General features: G+C 49.6%; 8 protein-coding genes across 8 annotated transcripts; 3 read left to right on the top strand and 5 right to left on the bottom strand.

Moving 5' to 3' along the window:
- Positions 1-702: 702 nt before the first annotated feature.
- On the bottom strand, positions 703-1,880 carry EJ05DRAFT_433228 (AAA-domain-containing protein; the record flags this gene model as incomplete). The annotated part of the gene is made up of 3 exons (XM_033741598.1): positions 703-1,261; positions 1,319-1,691; positions 1,742-1,880. 3 exons carry the CDS (start codon positions 1,878-1,880, stop codon positions 703-705), a joined length of 1,071 nt encoding a protein of 356 aa, XP_033605452.1.
- Positions 1,881-2,330: 450 nt separating this feature from the next.
- EJ05DRAFT_471951 (import inner membrane translocase-like protein subunit tim-21) lies at positions 2,331-3,497 on the top strand. Its single transcript, XM_033743077.1, has 2 exons — positions 2,331-2,671; positions 2,772-3,497. Exons 1-2 carry the CDS (start codon positions 2,432-2,434, stop codon positions 3,195-3,197), a joined length of 666 nt encoding a protein of 221 aa, XP_033605451.1. The 5' UTR covers positions 2,331-2,431; the 3' UTR covers positions 3,198-3,497.
- Positions 3,316-5,186, bottom strand: EJ05DRAFT_22896 (glutamate 5-kinase). Its single transcript, XM_033739959.1, has 2 exons — positions 4,912-5,186; positions 3,316-4,848 (listed from the first exon to the last, which is right to left on the bottom strand). Exons 1-2 carry the CDS (start codon positions 5,057-5,059, stop codon positions 3,419-3,421), a joined length of 1,578 nt encoding a protein of 525 aa, XP_033605450.1. The 5' UTR covers positions 5,060-5,186; the 3' UTR covers positions 3,316-3,418.
- A 168-nt stretch (positions 5,187-5,354) lies between these two features.
- EJ05DRAFT_471950 (phospholipase D/nuclease) lies at positions 5,355-7,402 on the bottom strand. The gene is made up of 3 exons (XM_033743076.1): positions 6,968-7,402; positions 6,810-6,903; positions 5,355-6,755 (listed from the first exon to the last, which is right to left on the bottom strand). Exons 1-3 carry the CDS (start codon positions 7,276-7,278, stop codon positions 5,421-5,423), a joined length of 1,740 nt encoding a protein of 579 aa, XP_033605449.1. The 5' UTR covers positions 7,279-7,402; the 3' UTR covers positions 5,355-5,420.
- A 193-nt stretch (positions 7,403-7,595) lies between these two features.
- Positions 7,596-11,258, top strand: EJ05DRAFT_22696 (DEAD/DEAH box helicase-like protein). Its single transcript, XM_033739943.1, has one exon. The coding sequence runs from the start codon at positions 7,713-7,715 to the stop codon at positions 11,220-11,222; it is 3,510 nt and encodes a 1,169-aa protein (XP_033605448.1). The 5' UTR covers positions 7,596-7,712; the 3' UTR covers positions 11,223-11,258.
- On the bottom strand, positions 11,258-13,168 carry EJ05DRAFT_22765 (uncharacterized protein). Its single transcript, XM_033739953.1, has one exon. The coding sequence runs from the start codon at positions 12,713-12,715 to the stop codon at positions 11,294-11,296; it is 1,422 nt and encodes a 473-aa protein (XP_033605447.1). The 5' UTR covers positions 12,716-13,168; the 3' UTR covers positions 11,258-11,293.
- A 453-nt stretch (positions 13,169-13,621) lies between these two features.
- On the bottom strand, positions 13,622-14,946 carry EJ05DRAFT_481850 (uncharacterized protein; the record flags this gene model as incomplete). Its single annotated transcript, XM_033745118.1, has 4 exons — positions 13,622-14,007; positions 14,061-14,119; positions 14,166-14,563; positions 14,614-14,946. The coding sequence occupies 4 exons, from the start codon at positions 14,944-14,946 to the stop codon at positions 13,622-13,624; spliced, it is 1,176 nt and encodes a 391-aa protein (XP_033605446.1).
- A 2,619-nt stretch (positions 14,947-17,565) lies between these two features.
- EJ05DRAFT_495835 (uncharacterized protein) lies at positions 17,566-26,153 on the top strand (the record flags this gene model as incomplete). The annotated part of the gene is made up of 13 exons (XM_033746296.1): positions 17,566-17,769; positions 17,818-17,962; positions 18,009-18,277; positions 18,361-18,948; positions 19,004-19,214; positions 19,296-19,874; positions 19,942-21,077; positions 21,153-22,781; positions 22,836-22,897; positions 22,967-23,055; positions 23,108-24,873; positions 24,920-25,240; positions 25,299-26,153. 13 exons carry the CDS (start codon positions 17,566-17,568, stop codon positions 26,151-26,153), a joined length of 7,854 nt encoding a protein of 2,617 aa, XP_033605445.1.
- Between the last annotated feature and the right edge of the window lie 342 nt (positions 26,154-26,495).

Here is a 26,495-nt window from a genome sequence, read left to right as displayed (position 1 = left end):
TTTGACTGAAGATTGAGGATTCGTCCGAACTCCTAGGAATGTCAGGGACTAATTAGGTGCAGGAACGGGAGGAGTGATTAGGCTAGAAGGGTATGTGGGAAGCTATTGAATGAGGACAGTAGATGCTTGGACGGAACGCGTCTTTGATACGTGGTGAACAGACGAGTGCGTCGAGTCCAGGCATCTATCAGGATCCTACGTTTTCTCATTCTACACTACAATTATACAGGGAGATAAAATGTCGACTAGAGCTCGAGTCTCAGAGGCTAGCTCACCATCGATATCGACAATGAGCATAGTATGAGCTGTGAAATGACGAAATTGCCTGATACAGCGTGGCCGGATACTTAAGTCGAAGCATCCTATTATCTCCGACGGTCGAGACCTGGGCACCCTCTATCATATCGTCCCAGCTGCCATAGCCCTAGTGATAAAACCGTCCACTTCTTACAAAATCAACATCAGGTGTAAGCAAAGCAGAGCGCGATCGAGGATCGGGGACTATATTGCATGTATGTAACCCAACGTTCCTATGTCCAGTAAAGGGTAAGTGTAGTGTGTACAATCTATATGGATGGGGGCCCAAATGCTTATATACACCCCACAACAGCGCCAAACGAATGCCCCAAAACACCGCGTTTAGTGGAAGGTTTCCAATGAAAAAAATCGTGCGGTTGGAGGAAACGATGATGAAGCGGCTGGCTATGAAGCATTCACCGTCTCATGGTAGTCGTCTCGAGACCGCTCACTCGAGGTGTCCAACTCGCTCTCGACTCGTCGCTCGTCTTCTTCGTCCTCCTCTAAATCGTTCACGAGGGCAGTCGTCTGCGACTCTCGCATTTGATGAATATTCCCTTTCGTGCTGAAGAAATCAGATGTTCGGATTCCGCGCACCTGTCGTGCGTCCACACCGGCTCTGAGACTACCCTCTGCCTTCTTCTGTCGTATATACTCGCGCACCGGCGTCATGACGGCGTCCCTGCACGCGTCTTTGAGGTCTGAGCCGCTCATCCCAGCTGTGACACGGACGACGTAGTCGAGGTCGAAGTGGTCCTTGTCAATCTTTGTGTCGTTCAAGATGAGCTTTAGGATTCCGCGGCGCTGGTGTGTGCTTGGGAGCGGGACGGCGAATTTCTTGGGCATGCGACGGAGAATGGCTTCGTCTATGTCATTTATGCGGTTTGTTGCGCCGAGCACGCAGATTCGCTGGGGGGTACCGTGGGAATTGGCGGAGGTTAGACCGTCCCATTGGGTCATGAACCTAGAGAGTGTTTTTTAGTACTGTCTGATATGACGACTATGATAGCGTTTGACTGACTCTGCTTTGACCATACCGCTAGCCTCGTGTTCGCCACTCCGTCTCTGGCCCAGGACCGCGTCTATCTCGTCGATGAACACAATGGCCGGCTGGAGTTTCCGCGCAAGGGAGAACACAGCGTTGACCAGCTTATTCGAGTCTCCATACCACTTCTCCGTAACGGTCGATATGTGGAGGTTTATGAAGCAAGCTCCGCTCTCGTGTGCGAGTGCCTTTGCAAGCATGGTCTTCCCGCAGCCAGGGGGGCCGTATAGAAGCACACCGGATGGTGCGGAGAGGAGTGATGAGGATGACGCGTAGAGGTGTGGCATTGTGAGAGGATATATGACAGACTCCTTCAGCTCTTCTATTATATCTTCAAGTCCGCCGATATCTGGTTCACGGTTAACATGCTGGTCGGTGGTCCAAGAGATGGTCCGCAACCTTCGAAACTGACAGGTATGTCGTCTGATGCAACAACATCGTCGGCGATCTTGAGTTCGTATTCGGTGAGGTTTGAGAGATCCAACTTTGTATCCAGCTCCTCTTCTGACTCAGAGTTGTCTTCATCCAGGCCATTCATCAGCGCCCTTGAGGCCTTTGTTCTTGCGTATAGACCTTCGAGTTTCTGTGATGCTGATTTTGTTTTCTGCTGTATATCTTTCCGGAGATCTGCATCAGGGTTCGCGATGTGTCCTAACAGGTATTTGAATAGAAAATAGCTTCCTCCGAGCTGGCGTTGTGGTCAGTACATATATATCAACATATGCCAGGATAGGTGGACCGCATACCGCGACAGCTAATAACGATAGTTCCTGAGCGAACCTCTGTGCCGATTTCGAAGCTTCACCCATGGTGGGCAGAGAGTGTGTGTTTCTTGAATGATAAAGGTATGTAGCACCTAGAGAAGAAGAGTCTGGCAACTATCGAGATCGACCTTTCATGCAGCGTGAACGTGGCGCCACACCTCGGGCCCTACTCCCCCCCAAGCCACGCAAAAGCAGCCCGAGCTTCCTTCCCTCCCCCGCCACGAGCGACACACGAGCCAGCGACAAGCTTCAAGCCCTGCAAGCTTCAAAACATCGAACCTACACATCCATCCAAGCCGTATCCCATGGCTTTCACACATCCACAATGCTCTCCACCAGCAGATTGATCCTCCGCAACAAGTCCCTCCTCCGTCCATCCTCCACCCTCATAAGAGCTGCACAACCCACGCTCCGCAGCTACGCAACCTCAACCCGTAAAGCCGTCACTATCGTCAACGACGATGGCCGCATCAACTGGGGCGATCTCTCCACGCGCGAGAAAGCCGCGCGGACAACACAGCAAACATTCAATCTAGCCGTGGTCGTTGTCGGGGTTCTCATGACTGTAAGTCCCTCTCTGCGCGCGCGAGACAAAGACTGTGTCGGAAAAGAAAAGAAGAATGGTAGAGAAAGCAAAGGGAAAATATACTGATAATTGTTGCCAGGGCGCGGTCGCAACGTTCCTCTTCCTCGACGTCTTCTCGCCACACTCGTATACTACATACTTCAACTACGCCGTCAGCAAACTCCGTGCCCACGCAGACGTCACGTCGCTTCTCGGGCCGGCCTCCTCCCTGACGTTTTACGGCGAGCCGCAGAGTAATAAGTGGACGCGAAACAGGCCGATCGCGCACAGACTGGAGACGGACAAGTTTGGTGTGGAGCACATGTATATGGATTTCAATGCTGAGGGCGAGAAGGGGATTGGCAGAGTCCATGCGCATCTGGTCAGAAGGGGCGGGAAGGGCGATTTTGAATGGAGGTTCCTGTGGGTGGATGTCAGGGGTGGGGAGAGAATATACTTGGAGAGAGAAGAGCAGAAGGGCGGGGGGAAGGGCAGTGGGAGGATCTTTGGGGTGCGGTGGTGGTAAGTGTAGAGACTTCATCGGAGGTGTACTACTGGATGCTGCACGCAATGTACCTATATGGCAATACGGAAGACACAGTCTGACCCCAGAGTCCACGGACTGTACAACACGACAGCCGTGCTCTGCAAGCGTCAGATCGATCAGGTCAATCTAAGGAATGTGAAATCGAACACATTGAAGCTCTGCTCAACGCCCAAACAACACCATTCGCCTCCTTTCCTCCCCTAAGACAGACTCGCCAGACCTCTGTCCAACTCCACACTCCCATTCAAATCCACACTCCTCCGTCCATCCAACGGTGGACTCGCCGGCGTGCTCCTCGCCACGTCCGTAAACGCAATATTCTCCCTCAAACACACATACTCACTATCCGCATACCCCAGCACATTCCGTATCTCCCTACTCCGCAGACCCTGAATCAGCTTAATCTCACTACTCGCATAGTTCACAAGTGCCCTGCCCACCTCACGCGGCGCCGGATTCTCATGCTCGTACGCAGCATGTCCTCCTGACACGCCACCAAGCGCGCTATGCACAGGACCGCGCCGTGGGGAAGTCGGCATAACGCGCTGCACAACGACGAGCCGCACGGCTTCCTGCTGGCTGAAATGCCCCTCGACATCGACTACGCCGACGGGCAGGAGTCCTGCTTTTTCTGAAAGCGCCTTGTAGGCGCCCTCGTCGATATACAGCGTTCCGTGCGGCGTCAGCCCATGCAGCAGCCAGAAGTACCGGTCACGCATCGGCTGCGCTTGCGGCAAGAAGCGCGTATGTAGCGGCGCGCGGGGAATGTCGTTTTCTGCCGCCGTCGAATCGCGCAGCGCGACGCCGTCGAGCGCCGTTGCGGCGGCCTTGTGGGAGACTTCGTCGGCGGACAAGCCGGAGAGCGCGGACGAGGATGCGGCGCGCGAGATGGGGACAGGGAGGCTTTTCCGGGCCTCGATGTATTTGACGATGTTGGTGATGTTGCCGGGCTTGGAGGATTTGGTGATGATTGTGGTGACGCCGGCGGAGGTGGCGAGGCGTGCGGCGACGATCTTGGTGCTCATGCCGCCTGTGCCGAGGGAGCTGCCGGACGAGGAGACGTCGGCGGAGAGCTCGGCGATGTCTTTGACGACCTCGATTGCGCGTGCGTCGGGGTGTGTGCGCGGGTTTTTGTCGTAGAGGCAGTCGACGTCCGTCATGAGGAAGAGGTAGTCGGCTGAGACCATGCCGGCGGTGATGGCGGAGAGGGTGTCGTTGTCGCCGAACTTGATTTCGGACACGGCTAGGGTGTCGTTCTCGTTCACGATGGGGATGACGCCCATGTGTAGGAGTTCGTGGAAGGTGTTTTGTGCATTGAGGTATTGCGTGCGGTCGGCAATGTCGTTGCGGGTCAGGAGAATCTGGGCGACGGGCTGGCGGAGGTGTGCGAAGAGTTGATCCCACATGGTCATCAACTTGCATTGTCCAATTGCTGCCAACGCCTGGACTTGTGGGAGATGTTTCGGCCGTCGTTCGAGGTTCATCAGCCGGAGCGCAACACCAATCGCACCGGATGACACGATGATGACTTTGTGGCCATCTCGCTGAAGCTTCGCCGCTGTTTCGGCGATGACGCTGAGAGTAGAGAGGAGTGGTTCGTGGGTCTTCTCGTCGACTATGGAGGATGTGCCTGCGGTGTGTTAGTGGTGTCCAATAGACCAGGAACTTTTCGTCTGTACAGGTAAGAATATACCGAGTTTGATGACAATGGTGAGATGCCTCTGAGCTGTGAGACTCATCTTGTTCGGCACTCTGAGCACACAGAACGGCACTCGATTGATCTTTTGGTGGTTTCGACTGGTTTGTGTTCCGCAAATGGAGTCATCGAATGTCTGTTGCATGTATATCCATGCTAGGCGAGACAAGCAAGACTTTTGGCCGACCTCGGCGTCGGCATCTGAAAACTACCAGCCAATGGGCATCATACACTTGCTACTGTTTCGGGCTAATCATAAGCCGAATGAAATCCCTAGGGATCCGGATAGTATTGAGTCATCGTAATTAGATCAACTAATGCAACTGTTTTTCTTGCAATGTGTATGTACATGCTGCGCCTAGTCGTGCTACGGCGGTGGATCAAACAGATCATATCTGCGAGGACACTGCAAGACTTAATGGCTTATTACTGCGAATCGGGACATATCTCGTTACCAGAGTTGGCGTGTAATCATTCTATCTGCACGGGCTATGATACATATTTCGTTAAATACAGGTTCGCCCATGTCTGTCTGGTTTAGTGTGGGTTCTTGATGCGATCCAAGGAATCTCGTCCTGTGCATACTTTTGTAACGGCATGCTATATGGGATGCGAAGCCCTACAAGCGGACCCCTTTTCGTCTCACGGACAGTCCTCCCTCGGCCCCTGTCCAATCTTTCGCGTTCTTCCTCTTCGTCCTCTGTGACATCTTCGTCAGTCGTCGCATCTGGATCGTACGCCTCGCTCATATCCAAGGCTAAGGGGGTATCATTCTCATCGCTAGGCAAGTCCTTGCCCCAGCAACCAATCATCCTTGCCTTCCCTTCTGGTCCGTCCCATAGCGCAGGCCAAACTACTACGCCAGTCTCATAGCTGCATACCCTGACGAGTCCATCCTTGATGTCTGTACCCCAAGCCTGTGTACTCAGATTTGCAGATGTAAGCATGGCCCAGTCAATGTACCTCTGCTCAGCATCGGTGAACCTGATATATGTCTTGATATGTGGGGCCGCGGCGTCTCTCATAGAGTTGCGCCTATGGGAATCACCCTCTCGTGAATGGGGATTTACAGGGCTCCAATGGTGTAGGAAAGGACGAAGATAGGTCAGCTGGGCTTCGTGTGTTGCCGTGGCAAGCTTGGTATGTATAGCATTCCCAGAGATGTAGCCATCAAGAGAATCTCGTATCTCTTGCGCTGTCGGGAAGACGATCTGAGTTCGCAGCATTCGAAGGCTTCTTTCTAAGCCTGTACGTTTATCAGTAGAGAAGTATGAAATCAAGTTCCTGAGCCAGACATTGGTGGAGCCAAGTGAGGCTATCGAAGAAACTTGGATTACGAGGTTGGGTTTGGCCGATGGTGAAATAGATGTACAATCAATATTCTTGAGGATGCTGCGCAGACCGCACCATCCGAACGAGGCATCAGGACTGTGCTTGCCGGGAGTACTGCAGATGAAAGCAGCTCGTATTGCAGAAAAATCATATGCTTCGAGTTGCGAACTAAGTCTTCCCAGTAGCGGCACTCTGCGTGGTGGGCCAGATTTATAGGCAGATACGTATCTTAGCAGATCATTCTTGAACTTTTCTCCGCTTCCAACAGCTGGAGACTGCTGCGATGCTGCCTGAGGACGCTCCAATGTTAGAAGAGGTAATAGGGGTGAGAGCCACACTGCCTGCGTCATATTACTCCAGTCGCGAAAGATCATGTTAGCGGTATGAATCAAGACCTGTGCTGTATCATCGTGTCGGATCAGAACCATCATCTTTGAATGGTGTGTTCCGAACATCTCTGGCATATAGGCCGTGATCAATTGCACGTTAGGCCAGTGTCGAGCCGCGTCCTAGATCACTATTAGTGATGCTGAACAGCATCGACTAACAGAGTAATATCTTACTTCCAGAGCGACTCGTTGAGGATCATCCCGACGCCATGAGCCATGTATAATCTTCATCTCTACGCTGTGCCTCACATCTTCGTCCAAGTGATGCCTAACTACTGTCAGTATAAAGAGGCTCTAGAAGAAATGTACAAACGACAATCACCAATACTCACATCACAAAGTCAACGTTGAAGGTGTAATTGAAGTTCCAACATTCTTTAATCAAGGGGTCACCAAGTATATCACCCAGCCCGATAGCGTCTAGGTTCGCGTCATCAGATAAATCCGCGATTCTTGTTAATCGAAATGGCGAAGAGATGGCTGCTGATGGACACTTGTCCAACGATACAGGTTCACGCTCTCGAACAGCTGGACTTTTGCGTGATCTTAATGGAGGGCTAATGTCTCGTTCTCTCGAAGGAATCGTTTCTATCAGCTTTGCGGGATCCATGCGGACCCGTTTGGGGGCGCGCGTGTCTTCCATCGACCTTGTCTCATGCGCATCTTGGACTGTTCTAGTGCAAGTATCCACAGGTGCTACATCTCCTAACGGTGGCCGTCAGATCCAGTCACAATGGTCTATTGCATCGTTCTTGAGCTCAATACGTGGTGGAGTTAAGATGGCAATCGATCTGGAGGTTTCAAGGTTGGAAGCGGGGATGTGCTGATAGCTACCGTAGGACCGTGACTGAATATACTTACAGCCACTAGGTACGTGATTGCGCGAGGTTTTCGCGAATTCGTTTACGTCATAGCTTTGGCCTTAGGCACGCATCGCTCAAAGACGACCACTCCTTGAGTATTCATGTCCACTAATCAGACAAGTTCCGTGTTTTGAGACTCATCATAGCCATAATTATGGCGATACCTGATTGAGAGTGCACTCCGATCGGCGCCCGCCGTGAACAAACCTCCACTATGACCAAACTTGCCGCAGCCAGCGTTTCCAACCAGATCGTGCGAAAGAGGAAGAGGAAGCATACGCACCCCGATGTAGCACAGACTGCTTCTCCAGCAGAAGTACCCACCATTGAGACCCACGAGGAACATAGCGGACCCGTCACGATTGGCATCGTACCCACGAAAACACACGATGGCGGCTCGAAACCGCAACGCCGGCGCAAAGCTGGAGATGCTACCTCGAAGCCTACCCTGAAGAGAAAGAGTTCCTCGACATTCGTAGAAACCTCCATAGTATGGCCTGAGCATTTTAAGAAGCTGGAACAAGTTCACAAAGCTCTAAATCTTGTCTGGACCTTCTGCTCAACCAGAAAGCATATCTCCACGACTTTTGAGAACATCAAGGGGTCTGTTGAAGGACACATCAAGCGAGAGCTGCTCATAGGAGACATTGCACAGATACAAAGGTTGATACCTCGAGGAGTGAGCCTTGCGTATGTAGATGAGGCGATGCTTCAGGTCAATCTTATGGGAGGAGAGCAAGCGGCGAAGGATAAGTATCTGATGCCTGAGCCAGAGCAGGCTAGCGATACAAGCAAAGAGGTGCTGCTATTCGAGTTCATCGATGGCGACATGAAGCGACAAGTGGCAAATGCAAAAGGCGAGGCAACAAATCCTATCCGGAAGCTGCGACAAGAAGATCTAAAAATGCCTGTATTCAGTCACAAGCAAATGATGAGTTGGATTGAGAAGCGTAATAAGAAGTTCACTTCTGCTGTCAATGAATATCTCAACTTATGTCAGGAGGCTGGGCGAGACCCGGAAACCCACATTCTTTCCGAGAAAGAAAAGTTCATTCCCCGACCCTCGGAAAGTAGACATTCCTCGCCCGGCGCAATTTCGCGGTCTCTTATACCAAGCACCATACCAAAAGAGCGGAAGTCCATCCGTGAGATTATTGCAGAAATCAAGTCTCAAGACTGGTACACTGAACAAATCGTCCCTGATGGGCATCGCATTTTCGACCCACAGCCACCTGTATATGGAGACCTAAACTTTCAACTTTCCCAAAACATGGTAGATGCCCTTTTCAACACCCGTAATATCACTCAATTGTACCAACATCAGGCTGAAGCCATCAATAATCTGTATGAGGGCCATAATGTCATTGTATCAACGTCCACGAGTTCTGGTAAATCCCTCATTTATCAGATACCGGTCTTGCACGAACTAGAGAAGGATCCACTGACGAGGGCAATGTACATTTTCCCAACAAAGGCTCTCGCGCAAGACCAGCGTCGCAGCCTAAAAGATATGTTGCGTTTCATGCAAGGTCTCGAGGACATAGTCGTGGAAACTTTTGATGGCGACACACCTATGTCAGATCGCGCTCGTATTAGGGATGAAGCTAGGATCATATTTACGAATCCCGACATGCTCCATATCACAATCCTCCCTAAGGAAGAATCGTGGCGAACCTTCTTACAAAATCTGAAGTTCGTCGTCGTGGATGAGCTACATGTTTATAACGGCTTGTTTGGATCACATGTCGCGTTCATAATGCGGCGACTGAGACGAATCTGTGCGGCAGTGGGAAACAGAAATGTCAAATTCATCTCGTGTTCGGCTACGGTTGCTAATCCTGAGCAACACATGAGAACCATTTTCGGTGTTGACAATATCAAGCTTACAGATTTTGACGGATCCCCTTCAGGCAGGAAAGAATTTCTATGCTGGAACACACCATTCAAAGATCCGAGCGATCCGACCTCTGGGAGGGGTAGTGCTGTGGACGAGGCTGCCAGGCTCTTTTGTCAATTGATCCTGCGTGGGGTGCGCGTCATATCATTCTGCCGTATTCGGAAGATGTGTGAGGTTCTGATTACTGCAATTCAGTATGAGCTTGATCGATTAGAACGACCAGAAGTGAAGGCAAGAGTTATGGGCTATCGAGGAGGATACACACCACAGGATCGACGACGTATTGAACGCGAGATGTTCGACGGCAAGCTTCTGGGGATCGTAGCGACAAGCGCCCTGGAACTTGGCGTGGATATTGGCTCACTTGACGCAGTCATAACTTGCGGTTTTCCCTATACTATAGCAAATCTGCGACAGCAGAGTGGACGTGCTGGTCGACGAAACAAAGACTCGTTGTCTGTTCTTCTTGGGGACTGCTTCCCAACGGACCAGTATTACATGCAAAACCCTGACGAGATCTTCACAAAGCCGAATTGTGAATTGTCTGTTGACCTTGAGAATGTCATGGTGCTAGAAGGACACATCCAGTGCGCAGCCCACGAGATGCCGATACACCCCAAGGACGACCAGATCTACTTCGGCTCACTTCTCCTAGAGTTGGCAGAAGATCGCATGCGGCGGGACTGTGCTGGCTTCTATCATACGAATTCTCGCTTCCTTCCTTTCCCTTCAAAGTTTGTCGCCATACGCGACACGGAGGATGATCATTTTGCAATCATCGACACAACGCATGGCAAGAATACTGTTCTCGAGGAACTCGAAGCGTCGCGAGCTTTCTTTACCATCTACGACGGCGGTATCTTCCTCCATCAAGGTCGCACCTACTTGATCAAGGAATTCTCGCAAGAGCGTATGATGGCCAAGGTAGAGTTTGTCAAAGTAGACTGGACAACGCAACAGCGTGACTACACCGACATCGATCCTGTAGAGACTGAGGCGATACGACAAATACCGAAATCGCGATCTCGGGCGTTCTACGGCCCCATAAAGATAAAGCAAGTGGTGTTTGGCTTCTTCAAGATTGACAAGAAACGACGTATCCTCGACGCCGTGGAAGTTGATAACCCTCCCATCATTCTCTTTAGCAAAGGTATGTGGCTAGACGTACCTAAATCAGCTCTCGACATCTTGGTAGATCGTCGCTTGAATGTTGCAGGCGCCATTCATGCTGCCGAGCATGCGGTGCTCTCACTCATGCCAAACTACGTCATCTCCATGCCAGGCGACGTACGGACCGAATGCAAGAATGCACAGAAGGAGTTTGCAAAGCGTGAGTCACAGCGGAAGCGGCCTGCTCGTCTTACGTTCTACGATGCCAAAGGCGGTGCAGCAGGATCGGGTATTAGCACCAAAGCCTTCGACTTTATCGACCTTTTGCTCCGGCAGGCTTGTGAACGCGTCTCGGCGTGTCATTGCTTGGACGGATGTCTCGAGTGCTGCTGTGACGAACGATGCAAGGAAGCCAACCAGGTCATGAGTAAAGCTGGTGCTGAGGTCATACTGAAGAGCTTGTTGAATTGGGAGATTGACATCGATGCTCTGCCGTGGGGCCCAGAGGAAAGCACACCTGCAGGCATAGAGACTGTTGTGCTTGCCGACGAAGTACGACCGGCTCGTGGCAGGATGATAGACGTCATACAAGTCAAACGAGAAGAGGGCGAAGAGACGGACACAGCTGTCGTTGATGCCGTCGCTAGTGATGGAGAGGAAGGATTGGATGATGATGACATCGATGTTGCGTCTAAGGAAGAAGAGCATGGAGATTGAATTTATTACACACCTCTAGATCGACATTGAATAGTCACAAATCTCTTGAACAGACGAACTGCGAGTTCTATTCACGACTTGTTTATGATCTGAAACGTCTGGTCAGGTTTGAGCACCGACACGACTGCAGCATAACTATCCAGCAGATCCACGTACGGCCTCAAGAGCTGCGCCAATGCTTGCGAATACACCATCCTCCAAAATGGCACTCCAGCATCCCAATCCTGTACTAGCACCGTCAAGAACGAAAATAGCCGAAAACACGTCCATTCAAATACGATGACCGAAAACAACCATCGCGGCACCGCCCGCTCACTTGTTCCTGAGGCGAGCGTCCAAATGTTGTAGAACAACTCAACAAAGCCCCAGAACCAAGCAAACAGAACCCATCGCCCTTCCCATTGCCCCAGCGTTCTGACACCAGTGTACCACCGCCGCCGCTGCTTCACATAGTCTCCAATCGACCTAGGCGAGACTTCTCTCGCAATCGCTGGCACCCAACCGATCCTGAACCCCTTTTTCATTGCACCGAGCAAGAACCAGTAGTCCTCTGTAAGATGCGCTGTCTCCCACGACACTGCGTTCTCCACCTTCCCGCTCGCTAAGAAGAACGCTCCGTGAATCCCCAGCGTCGCTCGATGAGGCACATTCGCGAGGAACTGCCCGCGACCCCAGTCGTCTTGAACACGTGAGAGATCGCCAATCTGCGGGATGATGCTGGAGAAGTAGCCGTTGCTGTTATAATGGATGACACCGGTGCCGATTTCGCAGTGCGTTTGACGCGTGATATATGTGATGCAGGTGCGGAGCAGGTAGGCGTCAATAAGGGTTTCCTCGTCGATATGGAGGACCCAATCATCGTCGCGTAGACACATGTTGACGCGGAACCACTCCAGACTGCGGGCCTTGTGCTTTGCGAAGCGCGGAGTGTAGGATTTGGGCACGCCGTGGACCTGGACGTGTGGGGCGTAGACGGCCGCGTTGCGGAATTTGTGCGCGTTGACTTCTTCGGTGAGGATGTGCAGGGAGATCTTAGGGTCTATGTGCGCGACGATGTCTTGGACGGGGAGGATGGAGCGGCGGACGACGTCCTCTTGCTCGCCGCGCGTCACGAGACATATGAGGAGTCTGTTGAACGGCCGTACGGCGGGCTTGTTGGTGAGGCGGAAGGGGCGGCAGGGCCAGCAGGTGGCGAGCATGGAGAAGTGGTGGAATGGTTTGGCGGGGAGGACCATTGCGAGCCAGATGAGGGCGCTGGGTGTCCAGGTTGTCGTGTCGTCGATGGGGACGTAGAATATGGTGTTTGGGTTCGAGAAGAGGCGGTAGGCGATTGGGTAGAGGATTGCGAGGAGGGAGGGGATGATGATCCAGTTGTAGTCCATGATTTGGCAGATCCGGTACGAACGTTGGTCTTCCCATGATTCTGGGCGTGTTGAGTGTTGTTGGTGTTGAGTGTTGTTCAACTGGGTGTTGGCCTGCGTTATTGTTGCCATATCTCTCTGTTGTTTCTATGCAACGGGCATATAATGCTGATTCTGGGTGGATTGATATTTCAGGCGCAGCAACGAGGTGAATCTCAACTGCTATCTAGAGAAGAGACAATCTTTCTTCACTGGTGGCAATGATACATATGAAATCCAACTTTTATATTGTGCCGGGCATGTCAACAACTGGCCCCTGAAGATCCATACTATCGCTATCACTAGAATATGTTCGCCCCCTAACTCGATGCGCTGTAGCAACGTCTGCTTTTAGACGTTGGTGGCGTCAACTGAGTGGCACCTCAGCTCTAATCACTGGTGATTGAAGACCCAGGGGCACTCAACATCCCACAACACCAGTTCCACCTGGGCAATATCCTGTTCGTCTGTTCGTCCGATCATCTACCGATTGGCTGAACGTCATCGATGTCGCGACTGCTTTTGCTTCTGCCTCAGGCATTATCTCAGCCTTGGAACCGGTCCATCGCGCGATGTGGACTATGATTAGGTAATCTGCGAACGGTCGTCTTTTCCGACGGACGCTCAATACCAGGACAAAAGTACGCATATCATCACTACAGCCCCAAACCTCACAGCGGCTTAGTAGCCAGCTATCTGAAGAACTCTAAGCATCCGATGCGTAGCCTCTGCAAGTTGCTATCAGTCGCGTCTTCGAGCACAGGCAACTCCATAGTGGTCATTTTCCTCAAGGTGGGACGTCTTCTCTTTTGTTAACAGGCATGCCATAGCAACAGATTATTGGTCCAGAAATATAGTCACTGCAATCTAGCTTCAACGACGTTGATAATCGCCGAGTAGAGAGTGTCGTACTACTGTACCCACACATAATTAGTCAGTGGTGACCGCAACTATCCTTTTACTGAAGACACGCAAGGTAGTAGTAAAGAATATTTCTATTCATGTGTCTTCCGAGGCCTGGATTGCGATATTGAGCGTCTTCTCAACTTGTATGGACCCACGTGGAATTGTACATTGCGATTCCCGCCCGGACCATCGCCTCTGATTTTCCAGGTCCGATACGATCACTGTACTGATATCGCTTCGCTGAGTCGATGGATGATCGTATGGAATTTCAGATGGTACCGAGCCTTGATTAGACCTGGGCATATCGGTCTTGCCGCGTGATCTGAAGCACGGCGTTGCTGCAATATACCAACGACGAAGTCGATCGACACCCCTTATCTTTGGATAGAGTGGGCCATACGTCAAAACACAAGCACAGATGATGGCTAATGTCAGCTGGACGTGCAGAATCTTCGCAGACGAGTGTATAACGTCGATACCTGATAACGGATTAGCTGGGTGAAATGACGAGATCGGCTGATTTATCACTAACGGTCCCAACTTCGAGGAGTAACGGTCCATACGATTCGTACAACACTCGCCACAACGACACTGATATTGTCAGCGCCTCGCCACCTACTGTCTCATAGCTACTCACAAAATCCCGCAAAGGAATATCAACGACAACGAGACCTTGCGGTGCGTAGAAAGATTCAAACTCCGTAAGACACCAAGTGGCATCAAGACGATTATCAGATCCTGGAGTGTGTTGATGGGCTCGGCAATTGCGACTATAGTTATAGGACTTTCGCAACCTTTCGTGCCGTGTGTCCAAATAAAAGCAGTGTCTGGATTCCAGGCTTCCCTGATGGGCATGCACCTAGATAGAAATGCCGCGGTATGCCCTATGCCCCAAGCCAGACTCAGTATCGACATGACTTTTACATAGATGACAAATCTTTCTTTGACATTGAACACGATTCTGTAAACCTCGAGGACACTAAGCTTGCAGAATGTTATACAGGGTGCGCAGAGGACGGAAACGACCCAAGCAGCCTGGAGTCTTGAGTCAATACAATTCTGCTGGATAGTATTTCGAGACTCACCCGTAATACCTCGACGATCGAGTCATCGGAAAGCTCGCCGAGTGGGTAGCCGAAAATTCCAGTGACGCCCACTAATACAGTCAGACACGAAATCTGCAAGGTTTCAACTGACAAACATCTGATGTTGACACCGAGTATCCCGACCAGACTTATCCACGCCAATATGATAAGAGCATCATCCCACCCATACCTCGAAATCTGACCTTTCGCCCATAGTCTCAATACCACGGCCAGCGTTGATGTAGACAGAAGGGTGAAACAGTACGCAAGTTGTGAGCTCCGGTATATAGGAGGCAGCATATGATTCGTCGTTTGAGAGGAATTCTTAGACATTGCGGCCCAATGATTTGGTTGAGGAGCAAAATCTCATGCAAGAGGGACGACTACCTATAAGTTTTGGGATAGGCTGACAGTCAACTGATATTTCTATGGCATGTCGCAGCCGTTCGCATAGAATTTTCCGACAGAGACAACACTAGAAAGTACAGCCACTAGACTTGGAAACCAAGGATAAGAAGAATGTTTTACGGGATTAAACACAAATACGGACCGATTGGTTGGACCAATTGCCCGAACCTCAACTTCTACCTATTTGAATCCATACAATCGATGGGCGAGTTGTACTGTTATAGGCAATATGGTTGAGGCGCATTCCGTGCCTACCGTTAGGTCCCAGGGATATATATCCGGTTTGCCCAGCCTGATTTCTATCCTACAGGCAGTAGTAGTATTATGTAAAACTTCCATCGCCGGTTTTCTGACCTCAGGATTCGCCAGTTGTTATTCTCTTTTCGTTCTTACCATCTCTGATATCCATATCTTCCTGTTCGACTGGTTGCTCGTAAGAGTGCGCTCCACGCTGGTGATTACCATAGCCTGCCTCCATCCATGGATGGATCCCCATGTGGGTGCGGCGAGGGCGTCTAGCCGTCTAGCCTTGCGGCACAGTCACAGTGAACCACTTTTTTTGCGGCGACAAACGAAGCCACGTCCCGACCCATATTACGCCGCATAGCGAAATAAATGTAAAGGGTACCAGGGAAGTAGTGACCTTTACCGTATGAGACGACGCAAGCGCGCGCTCGCTGCTCCGACCAATGGATTCTGCTTACTTGTCCTTTGTTGCTGCAAGTGACGGCACTCGTCACACACATTCACCAACCCAGAGTCCAAAAGTTGGAGGCTAATGCACCACGCCGCTGTCGTGCGCGTCCTGAGCCGCGCTATTCTGGGACTGAATACATCCAACTCTTTCGATTCTTTTCCAATCATTCAGTCGCAGGTGTCGCCTTTATCACCGGGCTGGCCCCCAAGAGGATACGCCTTATATGGGACGAACCTACTCTCACAGTCACGAACTTACGACCAAGTTGCCCACCAAAGGAAGATTACCGCCGACAGTATGTGTGCAACCCATTCCGTTTAGGAACTCTGTTTCCAGCTCCGCATCTCACACGATCAATGATCTTATGTCACATATGTGGGAGAGCTGAGAGGCGCACTACCCATTGATATTGAGGCGAACGACGCTGTTCAACGCATCAAATTCGTGTCAATGAACCTGCCACTAGGCTTGAATTACTGCTGCGAGGATCTGAGGCAATGGCTTCACCACCGCCACTTATTATACGGTCAAGAATTAGCCAAATGCCCTGGCTGGGGATACCTGCCTCGGAAGCTATTCACACATTTACCTCCTGATTCCTTACAAGCAGACATAACTCGCGTCTGCGGCAAGTCTTGCAAGGAGTTTTGGTGAACTTAGAATCAATCAAGTCCTGGAAAGTACCGTGAACACGACCATGGGATCACAAGCAACTTGATTACAGTAGCCTGTATTCATCTGAGTATAGAGCCCGATGCGACCGACAGGACGGCAGCCATCCCTTTATCATCGACTTCGATCATCTCAAGCACCCGACACTACCAGTAAGTACACGGCATGCTTTCTAGTTCCTTCTGTGTATTGTCTCATACCTGATTGATTGTAACATTGGCTCTTTTGTGCTCTGTGGACTGGCGACCCTCGGACATGCTAAATCATTCTAGATGTATACGCTATTTGTCTTGGTGTCGTACGATATGAGCTTTATAGTTTCGACAACCTTAGGGGGTGTTGACTCAGAGGTCTGAGTACACCATGCTATTTGGAACATTAGTAATGGCCCAAAAACGACATGCTTTGTTCTCCCTTGATGTTCGGATCACAATTTACTGAGGCTGCCTAGCCGATGATTTCTCCTGATGAGCTCTCAACATCTCAGTCTGGATCCATGGGCGGAGATCGAGAAGAAAACAACATCTGTGCGCCAGACGCATCCAGGCCAGACGTATTAATGTCCACTGAGAAGATTTCTGCGCTCCCGTACCTCTTTGGTTAGATAAAAAGACCGTTTTCTGCATTGCAAACTGCAACCAGATCTACCAAGCGAGGTTATGGATCTCCAGGATTTACTTTTCATAGATCTGTATAGCGATCACTTTAACAGACGATACAACTAGCGCGAGTAAGTATCGCAAGTGGACCTAGGCCATTCTGCAGGCAAGCAGGACGTGACATAGTGTCATTGGACGAGCTGGCCCGCTTCATTCCTAATACGTACGAGGAGTATTGCCATACATGCAGCATGCATCTCAGATGTATATATCCACGCGCATGCGATAGCCAACGAATATTACCTTTCTGATCCTTGGCGCTGCAAGTCTCATGAAACTTGCCAACGAACGAGTCTTCCTACAGGATGATTGCAGACCAATGAAGTAGTCCATGACTATCAAGCCACTCAAGATGTCCCTGTAGGGCAATAATAGTACACTTTAACAAGTTTACCCAGCCAGAGAATTTCAAGTTAAAGGCAAGGAGCAAGCTACCCAGTCATTTTGCCTTAACAGTCTGCAGGCACCTACGTTGACCTTGTGTTCAAATTGCTTACGAGTGTTACACGATCTGAGATGCGATCCCAACATGTCCCCAATCCCACCGAAGCGGACTCAATCGCTGTGATCGGAATGTCCTGCATCTTCCCGCAGGATGCGTCATCCCCAGAAGGCTTCTGGAAAATGCTGGTGGAAGGTAGATCGGCTAGAACAAAGATACCTGAAGACAGGTTCAATTCGGATGCCTTCTATCATTCCGCGACTGGACGGGCCGGAACTGTGGGTATACGAAGTTCAAACAATCCTTGATACTCACATTTTTCCGAGGTTAACGTCCAACATGGCCACTTTCTCAAAGACGATGTCACAGCTTTCGATGCACCTTTCTTTTCGATTTCATCTCAAGAGGCCTCGGGCATGGACCCTCAACAGCGTGCTCTACTGGAAACAACTTATCACGCTCTTGAGAACGGTAAGGCGGTACTAAGCATTTTCAAATGTGACTGACATGGCTACAGCTGGTATACCAATCAACAACATAAAAGGAACAAATACCGCAGTATATATTGGTAGCGCTGGACGAGACTTTGAGCTTATTGGCTCCAAAGACATTGAGCAGATGCCAACCTACTTTGCTCTTGGTGCCATCCCATCCATTCAATCAAATCGTCTGAGCTGGTTTTTTGATCTTAGAGGACCAAGTATGACTGTCGATACTGCTTGCAGCGGCTCAATGCAGTGTTTATACCTTGGCGCTCAAAGTCTATTGAATGGCGAATGCGATATGGTAAGTATAGTGTAACAGTCCGGGATTCCTGCATCTAGTCTAACACAAAAATCGATTATGGATTGCTGACTTTAGTTTTTCAGGTCATTACTGGAGGTTCTAATCTGATTTTGACGCCTGAACTCACAATCAGCCTTTCCAACTTTGGATTTCTTTCCCCTGATGGAAAATGCCATAGCTTTGATCACCGGGCAAACGGATACGCACGAGGCGAAGGCCATGGCATAATCATCCTCAAAAGACTTTCTGATGCCATACAAGATGGCAATACCATCCGTGCTGTTATACGTGCTGTTGCCTCGAATCAAGACGGACGAACCTCTGTTTTGGCTCGGCCTAGTAGGGACGCGCACGTTTCGCTCATTCGGAGCGCGTACTTGAAAGCTGGTATAAGTTTCAACGAGACTCGGTTCTTCGAGGCGCACGGAACTGGCACGGCAGTCGGAGACCCTATTGAAGCCGGCGGAATTTCAGACATTTTCAAAGAATATAGAACACGCGATGAACCACTGTATGTTGGCGCGACCAAGAGTAACATTGGACATCTGGAAGGTGCAAGTGCTATAGCTGGAGTTATAAAGGCAGTTCTTGCTGTAGAGAAGGGTATCATCCCTCCCAATGTATGGCTCGAGAAAGTCAATCCCGAGATCAAGGAAGATTGGAATCTCGAGGTACTTTGTCCTGCTTCGCAGTTCTCTGGTGCATTTACACTGACATGACTGGTAGTTTCCCACAAAAGCTTTGAGGTGGCCTGCGCATGAAGTCAGAAGGGTATCTGTCAACTCGTTTGGGGCTGGTGGTGCCAATGCCCACGTCATCATAGACGACGCATATAATTATCTGCGAATACGCGGACTTTCTGGTCGGCATCGGAGCTATTCAATTGAAGGACTTCATCTTTTCAAGCCGAACAATGTTGATGTCGGTGATAGCATAGGTAGGTGTTCTCTGTTCTCAAAGCTACTACGTTGCATAGCTCTTTGGTAAGACACAGATCTAGCGGTAACCTTGTGAATAGGAAATATCAGTATGTTTCCCACAGGCACTGGAGGTATTGAACTGTGCAAGCCTCATACCAATGATCAATTAGAGATCCGAGGACAGCCTGGTCTGCTTTCTGAAACACAGAAGAAGCAACACCTGCATAGACGCATTGATTCATCGATGATGACAGAAATTTCAGCTGGGGAAAGCCAAGCAAAGACCCTACAGGTCACAAATGTCTTCGTATTCTCCTCTGCGGACGAAGGTGGCATAGAACGACTTTCTATCGCACTAGGTGGTTACCTCGCATCAGGCGTTCCTAAAACAGCAATTGGTCAGACATTTTTAGATGAGCTCGCGTATACATTATCCAGGCACCGAAGCATGTTCCCCTGGAAATCCTATCTGGTCGCATCTTCGGTAGAAGAATTAACGCAAAAGTTGAGCGCAAAACAGTATGCCAAGCCTGTGCGCTCTACAGGCATGGCGCCATTGGTTTTTGTATTCACAGGTCAAGGTGCACAATGGGCTACCATGGGACGAGAGCTCCTTGTTCATCCAGCCTTTCGCGAGAGCTTTGAGGCAGCTGAGGCTTTTCTGTTATCCCTTGGCTGTACTTGGCGGGCTTCAGGCAAGTGAAAGCCGATTGGCCGACTTCCAAGAAGGTTAACGTTGCCTAGATGAGCTGAATCGGCCAAGCGACAAGTCGAACATACATTTGACAGAGTATTCGCAGGCCTTATGCACTTTGCTCCAGGTCGCACTAGTAGATCTTCTAAGATCATGGAAGATACACCCTAAGGCGGTTGTCGGTCATTCTTCAGGGGAGATCGCTGCTGCATACTGCGCTGGCGGCTTAGATAGGGAGTCAGCTTGGCGTGTCGCATATTATCGAGGAAAAGTCTCCGCTATCCTAGAAGCTACTCATAATGAGCAAGGAGCTATGCTCGCAGTACCGCTGAATGAGCCCGACATTGCCAATATCATCACAACGATCAATGAGAATCATATGATCTCTGGCACTAAGCTCACAGTGGCGTGCAACAACGGACCTAAAAGCATCACAATTTCGGGCTCGAGCATCCTTATTGATCTACTGCAGAAAGCTTTGGAAGATCGTGACATCCAGGCAAGGAAAGTCAGGGTCACGATAGCGTATCACTCCAAGCAAATGCAGGTTGTGGCTGAACAATATCGCACCTTTATACGTGACATACCTATACCACCGGACAATGGGAACTCACCAGCGACTGAATTCTTCTCTTCCCTTCATGGTGCGGGCATAAGTCTGGATATCATTCGCCAGAGCTCGTACTGGGTAGACAATCTAACATCTAAAGTTCAGTTTGCTGAAGCTGTTCAAGCAATAGGGCTACTCTACAGCAATAGAAAGGAGGCACCTCTGTTTGTCGAAATTGGGCCTCATCCAGCGCTTCGAAAGCCAGTAATGGACACAATGGCGAGCTGTGGCTGGCATTCAACGTACTCTTCTATTCTACAACGCAACTTAAATGGTTTGCACCAGCTTGCAACATTCCTTGGCATTCTCTTCCAAAATGGCTATACATCTACTACATGCCCAATCGACTCTGCCCCTCTTGGGGTAGACCTACAGATGCTGACAGACCTGCCTTCTTATCCTTTCAACCACTCGCGGTCATACTCTGCAGAAAGTCGACTAAGCAGAGACTTTCGAACGAAGAGGGTGCCCAGAAATGTGTACCTGGGCACGAGAGCTGCTGATTGGAACCCAGCTGAGCCACGGTGGCGTAATTTTATTTCTTTAGTAGATCATCCATGGACGCAGGATCACCAAGTAAGTTCCTAAGACTGTGCTTGATTTACATCGTACCCCAACAAACATCGTGAGGGCCAATCTGACGTACAGCAGTTCAATGACACTGTACTGTACCCAGGTGCAGGTATAGCAATCATGGCCGTTGAGGCTGCTCGCCATCTCACATCAGTCGATAAGCATATACGCAACATAGAGGTTCGGGAAATCAACTTTTCTAATCCCATTGTTCTCTCAGATCAGATCACTCAGGCTGAAGTTCATGTCCATCTGAAACTTGAGAAAGAAGATGAAGCAACCACTGAGTACTCTTTCAATATTTATCGTGTATCACCAGAAAGCGTATGGGAAACTGTTAGCTCCGGCAGGGTTGCTGTGGAGCTCTCACATCCCTCTCTGGACGATCGCACCGGACCCAAACAAGATTCGCATCACTTTGCAGGGGTGCAGAATCAGCTCCATCCCAAAGCCTTCTACAACACGCTTTCATCGTACGGACTATCTTTCGGTCCGGCATTCCAGTTGACGAAGCGGATACTTTATGACTTCCAGAAGATCTCTTTCACTGAAGTTAGGCAATCTGAATCAGAGGACGTACACACTAATCATTCTTTCACCGTACCATTGATACATCCGACCATACTGGATGCTATCATGCAAGCAGGCCTTGTCGTTTTGGCAACAAACCAATACGTACCAAATCCAAATATACTCCCTACTCACATTCGCCAGATATGGCTTTCAGATGACCTCAAGGACCTAGGTAGCCATTCTTTAGATGTATATTGCAAGACAACATTTATCGGCTTCAGAGAAGCAGAATTCTCCATCTTGGCTAAGCATGGTCAGACTGGTAAACCTTTAGTCCAGATAACCGGATATAGAGTAACAAGCATTGTAACAACAAAGTCTGAGACCAGAGACGTTGTAACACGGGATCGAACATGCTACAAGATGCAATGGAAACCCGATTGGTCTGTTCTGAGTCGCGAAGCAACTGAGAGATACCTGCTTCATCGCCGCTTAAAAAATGTCGAAGATCGTCGAATCGCCGATATAGAGCTCTGCTGCCTCTATTTCATGTGCAGTACTGCCTCTAATTCAGTTACGAGTACAAAGTCGCATTTGCATCGATACCATCAATGGGCTAAGAAGCAGTTATTATCTGAACACGCTAGATCAGTATTGGCTCAGCCCGAAGCACAACGAATGTTCTTGGATTTTGAGTTCCGAGAAGATTATCTCAGGGATCTCGAGAGGTGTCCCGGAGGTAAAATGAGTGTAGCGATCGGAAGAAACCTTTCAAGGATTCTCGACGAAGCAATGGACCCTCTCGAACTCTTGTTCAGCGAACACACACCATTGGCTCAAGAATATTATCAGGGACCAGAGTGTGCTATTGCTTATGATAGCTTCTCAACATATCTGGACTCCCTTGCTCATCGTAATCCGAACATGGATGTTATTGAAATAGGCGCAGGAACTGGCGGGGCGACGCGCCATGTTCTCAGTACTCTCGCTCCTACACATAGCTCAGCAAAGACCTTTACGCCCCGTTTCAGTACCTACGTCTTTACAGATATCTCTCCTAGCTTCTTTAGTGGCGCTCAAAAAGAGTTCGAAGCTTTTGATGAGCGCATGACTTTCAAGACCCTGGACATTAGCCGGGACCCTAACACTCAAGGTTTCCAGCAAGGGCAGTACGACCTAATAGTTGCGTCTAATGTATGTTCTCCCAAGTTGTTGCTCTCTTTCGAGCCTTGCTAACAGGTACTGAAGGTACTGCATGCGACTGAGGACATTAGCGCAACACTCCAGAATACCCGAAAACTTCTAAAACCGTAAGCAGCAGGCATCTTCAACCAATGTTAATGGTAGTCTTCAGCGACCCCGGCTAACTGAAAGAAAAGTGGTGGCAAATTAGTGGCTATTGAGTTGAGTAATCCTGAGGCCATACATCCTGCCTTCACTTTCGCTCTACTCCCTGGCTGGTGGATGGGTAAGTCCACAGTGTTTCTGATGAAGCTACCGTGTGATCTAACAATATGTAGCAAAGGAGCAGTCAAGACAATGGAGCCCTGCCCTAACTCAAGAAGGGTGGCACGATGCCCTTCTTCAATCTGGATTCTCTGGCACCGATGTATACGTACGCGACTATGATGGACCCGACCATTCGGGCTGTCTTATTGTTTCAACAGCAGCGCACGAGAAGACCCCCGATGAAGCGCCACAATCCAGTGTAAATCCAATTGTTTTGATAGCTGATATCGAGTCTAATATGCAGCAATCTATAGCTATCGAGACAATGCAGCACTTCTCTGCTAAAGGGCATCAAATACAGTTAATGACTTTCGAAGAGAGCAGTTCGGACAGCATGACTAGCGACAGGATTTACGTGTTTCTGTCCGAACTGGATCGCCCTCTACTTGTTGATATGAAGCAGAAAGAGTACGATTGTTTGAAATCTGCAACTCAGTGTGCTCGTTCTATCCTTTGGGTAGTTTCGGAAGGATTGAATACGCCTACCTTTGGTTTGATACAAGGTCTTGCACATACAGTCTATTCTGAGCGACCTGTACTTGGTTTCACCTCACTTAGTATTGATGACACCAGCTCTGTATCACATGTTTCGGCAGCGATACAGCAGGTTCTGAGCAAAGTCATCTGCGACGACGCCGAAAACGCAGAAGTCGAGTACATGCTTCGCGATGGCATCCTGTACATCGATCGAATCATCGAAGATGAAGAAATGAACGACAAGCTATATCACAGAAAGGCTACCCAAGCACCATCGATACAACAAGTAGAGCCGAAGTCTATGCGTCAATTGCGCATGACCATTGGATCACCAGGAATTCTCGATACATTGCACTTTGAGGACGATCCACGCGCTGGAAGTCCTCTTGGTGAACATGATATCGAAGTCGATGTGCACGGTGCCGCGTTGAGTGTCAGAGATTCGGCTGTCATTCTGGGGCAAACTCCCGGAAACTTCATCGGCCTCCAGTGTTCTGGTGTCGTCTCGCGCGTTGGATCATCGGTGTCTAACCTGCAGACCGGCCATAGAGTCGCCTGCGTTAGTCGCGAGTCATTCTCCAGCTACGCCAGGTGTAATGAACACGCCGCCCTGATTTTACCAGACTCTGTAGATCTCCATGACGGAGCATCTATATTCGTGAACTATCTTGTAGCCTATAGCTCACTTGCCGCTTTTGCGAACTTGCAGAGGAATCAGATCGTTTTGGTTCACGACGGGGCAAGCTCCCTGGGCCAGGCTGCGCTTCAGGTGTGCAGAATGAAAGGAGCGGTTGTCTTTACAACAGTCAGTTGCGACGAAGAGAAGAGAACACTCAAGGATGAACTTGGAATCCAGGAAGCGGATATCATTTCCACCAATGCGGTAGCTGTAGACCTAGCTGAGAGAGTTCTGGCATCCACCGGCGACCAACGCGTGCACATAGCATTTGGGTCCTTCTCTAGCATCGAACTCGTTGAAATATCCAAATGTGTTCAGCCGATGGGTAAGTTGATCGATATCAGATATGGAATCGACAATGTGGCGCTCACGAACTTGCCTAAAATGCCGAGCGTATCCTTCATCTCTACAACAGTGGAGGAGCTCGTTGATTACAGTTTGGAAAACGGGTATGTCAAATTCCTTCCTGATATATTTTCAGGATTAGAACCGGGAACTATCGTTCCGGCCGGTCTACAGAGGTACAAGGCCTCTGATATTGAGACTGCTGTGAGGTCGCAACAAGGAAATCAAGCCTCAGGATTATGCATCGTTCAGTTCACCGGCGACGATACACTACGGGTATGGTTTACCTCAATTACTTGTAGACAACAACTAACACCAAAAGATGATGCCCAAAACGCCGGCTCCTTTATTATTTGATCCGATGGTGAGCTATGTCATAGCCGGAGCATTCGGGGGTCTAGGGCGTAGTATCAGCCGGTGGGTGGCGGACAAAGGTGCCAAAAACCTCATACTGCTTTCTAGATCCGGTGGTAGCAGTGTTGCAGCCACAACATTGTTGGCTGAACTACATGCAAAGGGCGTAAAAGTCATGGCTCCAAAATGTGACATCTCTGACGAACAGTCCATGTCTGAAAACTTGAGAGATTGCAAAGAGTGCATGCCAGCTATAAAAGGCTGTTTCCAGTGTGCCATGGTACTAAAGGTAGGCCATCACCGTAACTGCAAAGTCATCACTTTTGAACTCGACTAACTTTGAACAGGACTCCCTTTTTGAAAACATGTCACTGGAAGACTTCAATGCCGCGCTACGTCCAAAGGTGACTGGCTCATGGAATCTCCACACCTATCTACCTTCAGATCTAGATTTCTTCGTCATGCTATCCTCTTCTATGGGCGCCATTGGTAATCTTGGGCAATCCAACTATGCCGCCGGAAATACGTATCAAGATTCTCTCGCCCGGTACCGCGCCGAGTGTGGCCAACATGGAATATCTCTTGGCTTGGGCCTTATCACTGATGTCGGCTTCGTAGCCGAGCATCCAGATATAAAAGACCGTATGCTGGGTGCTGGATATGCTAGTACCACAGAAAGTGAGCTACACGCAATGCTCGAAAGCATTTGTGCTGATGCGATGCGTGATCCGGCGATTGTCAAATCGCCAGATTTTGTCTCTGGTATTATGACTGGTCTTACAACCCACTCAACGTTCGAGAAGCGCAGTCTTGCCCCGTTCCCGATGATGGCTCGGCCTTTATTCAGACACTTGTGGGGGATGGACCGACAGACAAATACTGGACTAGCTAACCTTTCCGGGAGTGCTCAAATGCCTGCCGCTGATTTACTCCGCGATGCAAAAAGCGAAGACGACGCAATTAGTATACTCTCGAAATTGCTCTTATCGCGTGTGGCAAAGGCCCTTTTTGTGCCGGAGGTCGACATTGATCTCACGAGGGCCGCATCGGCACAAGGAGTAGACTCTTTAGTAGGGGTAGAGCTGAGAGCATGGGTGAAGAAAGAGTTAGGTGTAGACCTGAGTATCTTCGACATATTGCAGAGCCAGAGTCTGGCTGCTGTGGCGTCTATCATCAATGAGAAGCGTACTACGATCGTTTGAAGGTTTGCACACTCTACGTCAAATGACTGTCGCTTAAGGCAGCCTTCTCAGATAGGAGTAGGAAGATCACTCATAGTATGACTAGATGGTAACAAAACATAGCTCTTCCTACATATAGAAGTGCATAACTGCGCCAGTGTAGAATAGCACATGGAGACTACTTATAAAGGAGTTGCTTCTATTGCGATCTATTTCAATATTTTGGGGTAGATTGCCAATTAACGAGGTCTATGATCTACTACAAAGGCATGAAGTTAATGAAAATATTATACTTGGGCTAACCATTTCGCCCTGGAGCTTTGTCTGTTGCATCAAACAGACTTTGTCCTTGGTTCTAATCTT

The sequence above is a fragment of the Pseudovirgaria hyperparasitica genome (genome assembly GCF_010093815.1).
Source record: "Pseudovirgaria hyperparasitica strain CBS 121739 unplaced genomic scaffold EJ05scaffold_1, whole genome shotgun sequence".
NCBI classification, from domain to species: Eukaryota; Fungi; Ascomycota; class Dothideomycetes; order Acrospermales; family Acrospermaceae; genus Pseudovirgaria; species Pseudovirgaria hyperparasitica.
This window is presented reverse-complemented; position numbering and strand designations above follow the sequence as displayed.